The 11,879-nt window shown below is 39.7% G+C and overlaps 1 protein-coding gene across 1 annotated transcript in view; it reads left to right on the top strand.

Annotated features, from left to right (window-relative positions):
- HSF5 (heat shock transcription factor 5) overlaps positions 1-11,566 on the top strand; it is a 35,756-nt gene extending 24,190 nt beyond the window's left edge. The window contains exon 6 of the mRNA XM_053930485.1: positions 9,413-11,566. Within this exon, the coding sequence (XP_053786460.1) occupies positions 9,413-9,483 (71 nt within the window). The 3' untranslated portion in view covers positions 9,484-11,566. The remainder of the gene's footprint in view (positions 1-9,412) is intronic.
- The last annotated feature ends 313 nt before the right edge of the window (positions 11,567-11,879 follow it).

The following is an 11,879-nucleotide window of genomic DNA, read 5'->3' on the forward strand; positions in this document are numbered from 1 at the left end:
AAGAGACGTTACCCTAAGTCAGTGTAAGATTTACCGTTAGATAATTTTCAGATAACTGACATCACTTAAAATGTCCAAAGCCACCCTGCCATCTTCTCTCTGCTCCAACTTCCAGCCCCGCCCTTCTTTTCATTCTCAGCTATGACCTTGTTGCTTATTCTCCTGAGGAAAGAGAAGCAGCTAGAACTTTCGTATCTTCCCATCAACCAATGAACCTCGTATTGTAATCTCATACCTTCTACACCGTACCCTTCACCCTGTCTACCCTTCACCCTGTCGTAGTGGAAAAGGCTAGTCCTTTCACCTGTGTGCAGAATCCCATTCCCTTTTGTGTGTTTACGGGCTTGGCACTTCTCGCGATTCCCCAATTATTCTTCAAAACTCACATTTTACCTTTTATGTTAGATAATTCCCATGAGCATATAAATATGCCATCATAGGTTCTATGTTAGAAAAAATTCACCTTTTCTTCATTCATAATTCCATCAGCTTCTACTCCATTTTTTTTGTTGTTGTTGTTCCTTTTCGAGAAAACCTCCTTGAAAGCATATCCTGACCTCAACCGGGTTTTCCAATCAGGTTTTCATTCCTGCCACTCAACTGAAACTGCCCTTGTCAAGGTCTCCAGCAACGCCTGGTTGCTACATCCAACGGTCCGTTCTCGGTCCCCATTTTATTGTACCTCAGCAGCATTGGAACAGATTACTCTAACCTTCCTGAAGTACTTTCTTCCCGAGGCTTCTGGAACATCACCTCTTTGTGGTTTTCCTTCAACCTCACTGGCCATCCCATAGTTTGTTTTACTGAGTCTTCATCTTCTCTAACTCCTAAATGTTGATGAGTCTCGGAGCTCATTTCTTAGACCTCTTTTCTCCTCTCTTCATTTAATTCCTGGGTAATCTCAGCCAGTCTCATTGCGTTCACCATCACCTTCATTGTGATGACTACTAAATTTGTACCGCAAGGCTCAAGCTTCTCTGAGCTCCAGACTTGCATACCATATTGCCCATGCTCCATTTTTGTTTGGATGTCCAATAGGCGTTCCAAACTGAATATATTCTACCCTTTCTCCAATTTTACTTATTTCAGGAACTAGTATTTCTAATCACTTCTAGTCATCCAAAAATCTTAGGGTCTTCCTTGACTCTCTTCTCTCACATCCCACATCCAACCCATGAGCAGATCCTGTTAGCTCTGTCTCAGTGTAGGTCCAGAACCCGACCATTTCTCATCGCCTCTACATGCTATCCCCACGTTCCCAGCCACTGCCGTCTCTTGCCTAGGTGACTGCAGTAGCTTCCTAACTGGTCTTTCTGTTTCCATTGTTGGCCCCTATGGCTTTTTCCCTCCACACAGTAATCAGAGTGATCCTTTTGAAACATCGATTTCCCTAATTAAAGTTTTTCAGTGGTTTTATGTCACATTTAGAATATAAAGTCCTTACTATGGTCTACAAGACGCCGAATGATTTGGTTCCTGACGACCGCTCTGACTTCCTCTTCTACCACCTGTCTCCCTCTTCTACTCCAGCCACAGCAGGCTCTCCACTGTCCTTTGAGCACACCTCACATGTCCTGTCTTCTCACTGCTGTTCCTTCTGCCTGAATGTCCTTCACCCAGGCATTCACATAGCTGCTTTCTTCACTTTATTTAATTCTCCACTCAAATGCCAGTTCATCATAGGACACTTTCTGACCACGCTGTTTGAAATAGCACCCTATTCCTCATGTCCTGCCCTCCCTCAATCTCTATTCTTTATCCTTCTTTATTTTTCTTCTGCAGTGTTTATGTCTTCTTGATATTTTCTATGTATTTTTCTCCCCATTTAGAAGGTTAGTTGCCTGACAGCCTTTGTTTAGTTCATTGCTGTATCCCCAGCACCTAGAATATTACCTGTGGCACTCAATGTTTGTTGAGTGAATGAATGAATGAATTGCTTTTTCCTTCATCGGATACACTTATCTTACTGATGTACTTTTAAAAAACCCATGGAAGAGAACAGTCTTTTTAAAAAACTGCAGTAAAGTACACGACATAAAGTTTACCATCGTGACTATTTTAGAATATAGTTCAGTGGCATTAAGTATATTCATACTGTTTTGCTACTGTCACCACCATCCCTCTTTAGAACTCCTCATTTTGCAAAACTGAGACTCTGTACTCATTAAACAGTCACTCCCTCTTCCTCCCCACCTGCAGCCCCTGGAAACCATCGTTTTACTTTCTATCTTTCTGAGCAGTCTTTGCATTAGTCACCAAAAGAGAAGTTTTGAACATATTGTGAGTCAAACTACCCCTCAGGTTTCTTTTTAGCGGATACTTACTGAACAACCGCCCTGGCCTTGGTACTGTGCCAGGTGCAGTAAGGGCGCACAAGCGGTGTGCTCAACAGTTCTGTTCTGCTGGAACCAAGAACTGCGGGTCTTACTAAAGACACCGTTCCGTATCTCGTTACTATGCTCTGGCATCGAAAGCTGAGGTATATTTGGTCATGAATTTTATTTTTTGTAGCTATTTTCTGCTTTCCTTTTCATCTAGTCTTGTCATTTCAAATTGATAGGAAAATATATTTTTAGGTGAAATCCACATAACGTAAAATTAACTATTTTTGTGAAAAGTTCAGTGGCATTTAGTACATTCACAATCTTGTACAACCTCTCTCTGGGTGCAAAACATTTTCAGCCTCCAGAAGAAAACCCCGTGTTCATTAAGCAATTGCTCCCATTCCCTCCTCCTCAAGCCCTTGGCAACCACCAAGCTGTGTTCTGCGATATTTTATATAAATGAAATGCAATATGTGACCTTTTGTGTCTGGCTTATTTTACCTAACATAATGTTTTTAAGGTTCAACCACATCGCAGCATGTGTATCAGAACTTCATTCCTTTTTATGGCTAAATATTACATTATATGTACATACCACAATTTGTTTATCCATTCATCTGCTGATGGATATTTGGGCTATTTCAACCTTTTGGCTATTGTGAGAAGTGCTGCTATGAACACACCTGTGTATGTATTTTTTTTGAGTATCTATTTTCTTTTTTTTTTTAATTTTTAAAAAGATTTTTTAAAATTTATTTTTAGAGAGGGGGGAAGGGAAGGAAAAAGAGAGAGAGAGAAATATCAATGTGTGGTTGCCTCTTGCATGCCCCATGCTGGGAACCTGGCCCGCAACCCAGGCGTGTGCCCTGACTGGGAATCGAATCGGCGACCCTGTGGTTCACAGGCCAGCAGTCAATCCACTGAGGCACACCAGCCAGGGCTGAGGTTCTATTTTCAGTTCTTTTGGGTATATATACCTGGGAGTGGCAATTGCTGGGTCATACGGTAATTCTATCTTTAATTATTGTGGAACCACCAAACTATTTTCTGTAACAGCAATGTATAAGGATTCCTGTTTTTCCACATCCTCTGTAGCACTTGTAATTTTCTACTTTTCATTATTATTGTAGTCATCCTGGTGGGTGTGAAGTGGTTTCTTTTTTAATTATTTTAAATTATTTTAATTTGTCATTAAATTTATTGGAGTGGCATTGGTTATAGGCTCATATAGATTTCTTTTTTAAAGATTTTATTTATCTGTATTTAGAGAGAGGGGAAGGGAGGGAGAAGGATAGGCAGAGAAACAGCAATCAGTTGCCTTTCACACACCCCCAACTGGGGACCTGGCCTGCAATCCAGGCCTGTGCCCTGACTGGGCAACGAACCTGCAAACTTCCGGTACACAGGCCAGCACTCAGTCCCCTGAGCCACACCAGCCAGGCTCATATAGATTTCTAGTGCACATTTCTGTGACACGTGATCTGTGTATTGCCCACCACCCCAAATCAAATCATCTTCCATAATCATATTTGGCCCCGTTACCCTTCACTACTCTCCCACCCCTTCCCCCAGAAACCACCATACTGTTGTCTGTGTCTACGAGTTTCAATTTCATATCCCACACAGGAGTGAAATTGTATGGTTCTCAGCTTTATGAAGTGGTTCCTCATTGTGGTTTTGGTTGTATTTCCTAATGATTAATGATGTGGAGCATCTTTTCATGTGGTTATTAGCCACTTATATCTTTTTTTGAAGAAAAGACAATTTTTGAGAACTATTATAACATATTATATTTGACAAAATCTTCTCTTGTTTTGGTTAAGTTTCTCTGGATTGTAGCCCTAGTGTGTGCTCTAGGACAGGAGTTGGTAAACTATGGCCCCTGGACCAAATTTACCTCATTGCCTTTTTTTATGTGGCCTGCATGTTAAGCATGGTTTTAGCTTTTACGTGGTTGGGGAAATCAAAAGAAGAATATTTCATGACACAAAAATGATATGAAATTCAAATCTCAGTGCTCGTAATAAAGTTTAATTGGAACACACAGCCACATGCGTTCATTTACATGTTATCTATCTATGGCTCTCTTCACACCACAGCAGCAGAGCTGAGCAGTTGCAATAGAGGCCATATGGCCCACAAAGCCTAAAATATTTACTATCTGGCTCATTACAGAAAAAATTTGCCTGCTCTGTGTACTCTGTTTGGGCTGTTATAACAAAAATACCATAGGATAGGTGGCTTATGAACCGCAGAAGTTCATTTTTCACAGTTCTGGAGGCTGGGGAGTTCAGGATCAAGGAAGCAGCAGGTTTGTTGTCTGACGATAGCCCCCTTCCTGGTTCATAGATGGCCGTCGTCTTATTGTGTCCTCACATGGCAGAAGGGACAAGGGAGCTCTCATCTCTTATAAAAGGGCACTAATCTCATTCATACGGGCTTACTCTCGTGACCTAATTACTTCCCAAAGCTCTCACATTCTAACACCATCATATTGGGGGTTATGTTTCCACATGTAAATTGGTGGGGGAAACACAAACATTCAGTCTCTTGCACCCTGTATTAGAAAGGCTTTGTGCTTAGCTTCTGATCTTTTCACAGCCCCGACTGTTGATGACCAGAGAAGCCCTCAAGAGAGTAAGGAGGTACTTGTGGGGAGGGCTGACAGTGGTCTAGTAGTTAGTTTAGTTCTTGTAGATGGCCACATGTTTTTATTTTGATAGCTACGAAACTCCAAGGTTAAACTATGAACGGTAGGAATCGAATGTAAAATTCCTGAAGTACCACTTAAATTGCAACTGTCACTGTCATTAAGAGAAGTGATAATAGTGGAACCTCAGTAAGGCTCCAACTCTCCTGATACATTACAATTCCATTCACCTCGAAAGACTCCTTTGGCTCCAAATGCTGCAACTATGATTCTGACACTAAACATGGGAATCTCATTATCCCATTGAACAGGAGCATTTTGTATCCAGAACTTAGCAGAGTCCTTCTGTGACTGAATTATTTTGAAAATTTGTCTGCTCTGTTTAAGTAGGGGCATCTCCTGACACTTCAAGATTTCTTTGAATTTTTTTCGAATAAGAGACTTGAATTTGATTTGCATCCCCATGATATTGATTCCAGTAGGGGTGCATTTTGTTAGAGGGAGGTTGCCAATCAATCATTGCCATGCTGTGTGTAGGCCTTTGGAGCACAGGGTGACTTAAGGAGGTACCTCGTGGACTTAACGTGCCAAGAGGTAAAGCAAACTGGACTCAGTCATGCACCTCCAATTTCTATAATGGTGTTAACCTAAACTGAATATACCCAAATAGTAATCTTACTGTAGAAACTGGACTGTCTTGTATTCTGATGGGATATTTATAGTTAAGGGAAACTAAATGTTTAACAGTCAAGTTCAATTCACTCCTGAAGAAAGAATTTTGTAGCTATTGGATGATGGGTGAGATTTCATTAAGGAAATAGCCCCCAAACCCTAGAGAGTGCTTGTGGTAGGAATTAACATTCCTAAACAAGTGGAGGCAGGGAGGGCTCTTGTCCCTCAAGGCCTTTCAGCTCTCAAAGCAACTCAGCTGCTACAGTTTCTAAATACAGCACTTATCTCCTCCGACGAGTATGCACGGTTGTCTTCTCCATGAAGTCATACAAACCTCTAGCAGCACCAGGCTGGTGTACGTCTTTTATATCTTTATTGGTCTCTAGACTCTAACTCCTTGATTGGTACCTTTGCTAATTAAAGAAGCTCATTTTAATAAAATTATTATGCTTAGGTGCTTGTTATTAGAAGCTTTGTGCCAAATGCTATTTGCAGGCTCAATCAGTAAGGTTCTGAGGGTTCGTTGCTCATACTACTTTGCATAAGTCACTCCGAGGCTGTTACAGAGCCACGCATCTATCTACTGCTATTTTAAATATGTCTGTCCGTGATGTGCTCTTGTCCATTGTTTGAGCCTATCAACAGGATAAAGTCTTAATAAGCAATTAAATAAATGACACTTTTTCACTGAAAAAAAGAAGAGGGTTTATTGCTGCTGTCCTTCAGTCTGCTACCCTGTCTGAGATCTGTAGTTGCTTTAATAGGATTTGCCTTTGTCATTATCAAGAATCCCTGCTCTGCTTTCAAAGTTGGGTTACAGTTGGGTCTATCCAAAATCTTTGTTTTAGTGTTTTCCATTGCACATGGCCTGTCCTTCTTGTCTGATACAGAGCTGAAGTGTTTGGAGAACAATCGTAAGTTACTCCTTCTACAGTTTTTGATCAGCTTTTTAAAATCCTGATGCTTAGATTGTACTTTATACTATTGAAATCAAATCAAATCATACCCTTCAAATGGGGTAGGAGCTGTGGGCATCAGTATTTTTTTAAAGATTGCAATGTGCAGCAAGGTTTAGAAACCACTGGCTCTACTTATTAGTCAAGCTTAGAAGTTCTTCCCCCCAGTATTTATTTACTCCTCAGGATTAATTAGATGACCTTGTAACAGCGATTTTCAACCTTTATCATCTCATGGCACACATAAACGAATTACTAAAATCCTGTGGCACAACAAAAAAATTTTTTTTTCCAATCTGACAAAATAGGTATAATTTTGATCCATTCACACTGGTTAGTGTTGTGTTGGCTGTTGTCATTTTTTTATTTGACAGTCTAAGGGAAAAGAGGTCAGTGCCCCTGACTAAATAGTCAGGTATTGCATGTTTTAAACATTCTTGCAGCACGTCAGTGTGCCATGGTACACTGGTTGAAAATTGCTGCCTTATAATAACACTGCATTTCAGCCCTGGCTGGTGTAGCTCAGTGGATTGAGCACAGGCCTGTGAACCAAAGGGTCGCTGGCTTGATTCCCAGTCAGGACACATGCCTGGGTTGTGGGCCAGGTCCCCAGTAGGGGGTGCTCAAGAGGCAACCACACATTGATATTTCTCTCCTTCTCTTTCACCTTCCCTTCCCCTCTCTCTAGAAATAAATAAATAAATAATTTTTTAAAAATGACACATTTTAGTTACTTGGAAAAAAGATGTGATATATATAAGATAGTACCATTATCATTATTATCAGTATTATTTAGACCATATTTAGACTATATATTTAGACTATAAAGAAGCCATTTTGTGGTGAAATGTACATACTATAAAATTTACCATTTTAACCATTTTTTTAAAGATTTTATTTATGTATTTTTAGAGAGAGGGAAAGGGAAGGAGAAAGAGAGGAAGAGAAAGAAACATCAATGTGTGGTTGCTTCTTGTACGCCCCGTACTGGAACCTGGCCCACAACCCAGGCATGTGCACTGATTGAGAATTGAACCAGCAACCCTTTGGTTCGCAAGCCCATGCTCAATCCATTGAGCTACACCAGCCAGGCCACTTTAACCATTTTTAAGTGTACATTTGAGTGGCATTAAGTACATTCACATTACTATCATTACCATCTCCAGACATTTTTTCATCTTCTGATCTCCTGATCCATTACACAGTAACTCCCTTCCCTGCAGCCCCTGGCAACCACCATTCTACTTTCTGTCTCTGTAAATTTGACTACTCCTGGTACCTCATATAAGTAGAATCATACAGCATTTTCCTTCTACGACTGACTTATTTCAGTTAACGTCATGTTTTCGAGGTTCATACAGGGGTGTCCAACCTTTTGGTGTCTCTGTGCCACACTGGAAGAAGAGTTGTCTTGGGCTACACATTAAATACATTGTGACATGTAGTCACAAAAAAATCTCATAATGTTTTAAGTAAATTTACAATTTGGTGTTGGGCTGCATTCATAGCCTCAGGTTGGACACCCCTGTATGTCAGAATTTCCTTCCTTTTTACGGCTGAATAATATTCTATTGCATGTAGTTTATTCATTCATTTGTTGACGGACCCTTGGATTGCTTCCACCTTTTGTGCGTTGTGCATCATGCTGCTCTGATCATGAATGTGCAAGAGGCCAATTTTAAGTGACAAACTGATGGTCTGTTCTCCCTCTGTAAGATGCTTGTCTGAATAAATTGCTTGTTCTTTATGGGTAGATTGTAAGTGTAGTTCACCAGATGAGTGAATACTTTCCCTAATGACTGGTCTGTCTTTTACAAAATGTGGCAAAAATTAGGTGCTGTTTCAGGTACTTTCTAGATTTTCTCAAAGGAGGTAGAATTATTTTATTGAATTAGCTCTCTCACCCAGGCTGTGGATCAATCCCGCAGAGGTTGTGTTCTACAAACACAGTGACAAAAGTCTTTGTTTGTCTAGAAAGAAATAAAGGATTCGTGCTATATAGTTTACTTTAATTCTCAAATGCCACTAGGGCAAAATTGTAAATTTCAAGACCAACATAAAAGGTTCTCTAGTCATGTTATGACTTTAGAAGTTACCAACTATTAGATTGAATCTAGAAGCCTCATTAGCATCCTTCTTTCCTGTCTGTGTTACTCAGATAAGCCACTTAGTCTACTTCTATCCATGGTGTTAGCTTTTTGAGTGAGAGAACCTCGTACCTGAGCTGAAAGCCTATTTTTTACTTATTTCTATTCTCAGCGAACTACTCTTTGTCACCTGACCTCTGTGAAGTACGTGCTTTCTTTTTTACAAACAGTTCAGATAGGTGTTTTTTGTAAGAGATCAGCTATGTTAGTCAATATGTGAAAAATTTATGGGGGCATGCAACTTTGAAAAAGTAGCGATTACTTATTTTAACAGTGTATTTCTGAAGGCATTACTTTTTCATATTCCCACAGCCCACCCACCTAGTCTTACAGCATCAAATAAATGAATTTTCATGTGTATTTTTCACCTGATCCCTTTGCCACTTTTCCTTAATTTTTCACTTACAAGAAAAGGCATCTTAAATGAAAAAAGGCTTGACCACCTCACTGAAGGGATGGAAACTGTAAACTTTGTCGATCTCTTTGGGTTAACAAATGGGCTGCATCTGTGTGCTTTAGAAGTATAGGAATGCCCTAAAATTAGACTCTGATGAGATAATGATTTTAGAAACATAAGCAACTTGTTCTTCTTGTCTGAAGACTTGCCTATCAAACCCTACAGTCTGAGAGGCCAAGACTGAGTAAACAAACCTTTCTTTCTAGATCTTCATCTGCTCGTGGACGTGGCCTGTAAGCAGGAGCACTTTCCAAAGGAGGAAGAATTAAAAGAGTGAGGAATGGATGACATGTGACACTCCAGCTGTGGCCAGAGGCAGACTAGCCGTGCGCACGACACACCGTTGGGGTTTCTTCAGTTCTGTTAAGGAAACACACATTTTTGTTTTGTTAATTGAAAATTTTGTTAATTGAAAATTTGGAATTTGGTATTTACTACAGCCGTTCAGTTCAGATTATTTACCTTGACAAACACTAAACATCTAGCAGCTTTTTTTTTTTTCCTGCTGCCCAGATCCCTCTCGAATGGCAATTCCTGGCCTTGTGTTACAGTGAGACGCACCTGAAAACCGCTGCATCTCTCGGACTGGAAAATCTGTGTGTGCCGGTTTGTCTATTTGTTTCAAGTCACAGTGTGATTCTTTTAGAGAAGATTGTGTGAGAAACGAAGGCAGATAAGGTCACCAAGAGCACAGGTCCAACTGGTTCAGGAATTCTCGGGAAGAAACTCTGGGAAAGAGCTAATTCTCTAAGTATTTCACCAGGAGATGCTCTTAGCTTTCTAACCCAGCACTCCGTTTCAAGGGCAAGTCCTCCGACGTGGGCCATCGTCACACTTAACAGCTTCTAATTCCTTTATATTAATGGGAGCATTGTTCTATTTTCATATCTTTCTTTAATTTTAATGATTCATTATTATAAATGATAAGGTTTTGTTAGTATATCACTTATTTAAATGTCTTCTAAAGAAAAGTATTTAACTTGTTTAATATATTTATAAATGCTAGTAGATTTAAGAGTTTTAAAACTGTATTTTTATTGCTATTGTAGGATAGAAGGATAAAGGAGATATGTGTAATATTTTTACTTTGAGGGGGAAATATACAATGTGTGAACAAAAACATTAAGAGATTTAAGACAGTGCTTTATATTTTAGTTTTTACGTTCAGTAAGTATAAATTCTCACCTATATCAGATATTGTGCACAAATTTTGGGATAAACCAATTAGTAGTCATTTAACAGAAGCTTTACCTCCCGTATTTTTAATAGTCGATGTCTGGGTTAAGCTTCTGAGGGAATTTTAGGCAGCGGGGGAGACTCTAACATTTTTATCCCATCCCCTCTGTCGGGCTCTGCATTTGAGCAGTAGGGCCGCGGGACTGGGTTTAGGAGAGGTGTTTTGTTGTTCACTCTCTGTGGTCGATCCCTCACTTGCTCATCCCAGGACAGCAAGAAACTCTCTGATTCAGCGTCTTTTAAATTGGCTAGGACTTCCTTACTGGATTCTGCTGTAGTTTTCTGCACTGCAGATACAAAAGGAAAGCCTAGGAATATGAAAGTAATTAAAAAGAAAAGGCACTTAGTGATGCGAGTACTATGTTAGCGTTGTGGGTATAACAATTCACTACATTGCATGGTGCCTTTGCAGTGATGTCAAACCCTAGAAGTGTTACAGAGAGTTGTTTTTTTTAAAGGATGAGCTCTGTATTGGCGACTCAGTTTAGATACGAAAGTAGGTTCTGAAAAGTGACCTTCAGTCCATCTGATTCTACTAGTTGATGTCCACGTGATGGGCATTTATTCATCTTTATTAGCAAGGTTTAAAAAATGAACAGATTATCAAGACTCCCACATCTTTCGGCCAGACTATGTCTTTGGCAGAGTATATGAGGAGGAGACCCAATTTCCAAATGAAGGAATTTGGCTTTTTCTCTGTCATGTTGAAAAGCTTATATACCGTGGTGCTATTTCTTCCTGTAAATATGCCTTTCTTAGCTTTGTATGTGTTGAAAGAGATAATATATTTTGAGGAACATGTGTCAAGTAGGAACCTTGGCATGGATTTGGTTTCAGTGGTTTTAAGGCTTAATTAACTAAATGCCTTTATCAGCTTTCCAGACTTTTTAAAAATATGTATATGAATGCAACAGACCAAGGAGCTAGATCTCCTGCTATAGTCACATGCCTGCTGCCTATCAACTAAAGCTATCATCACTGACTTGGGTAAAATGGAAAGAGAGAAAATGAAATCTTGGTGTGAATTAGCCGGTCGGGTCTGATGCATACTAACAAGGTCCCTGACTAGCGCTTCAGTCCTTCAGCACCTTAAGCGTGATCAGTTTTAATCAGTCAACAATAAAGTAAGCGTTTCAACTTGACTCGTTGTCTTGCTTGTTTTTACTGTTTAATTGGTGATTACTGGAAACCTCAGCCATATGACTATTAATCATAACAGTAAAGCTCAAAAGAGAATATACTCTGTTTTTTCAAAGAATCTGACTTTTTAAGAAAATATGTCCTGGCGTTTTTACTTTTTCATTTGCACTTGAATAGAGATTGTATTTTTTAAGTGCCGTTAAGGATAAGGACCATTCTTAGACATATTTGTAGAAACCTAGTTTTTTGGTAGAGGACGAATGCTCTTCAGTAACTTTAGTCAATCCAGATGTGAAA

This window comes from Desmodus rotundus, chromosome 9 (assembly GCF_022682495.2).
Source record: "Desmodus rotundus isolate HL8 chromosome 9, HLdesRot8A.1, whole genome shotgun sequence".
NCBI lineage: Eukaryota > Metazoa > Chordata > Mammalia > Chiroptera > Phyllostomidae > Desmodus > Desmodus rotundus.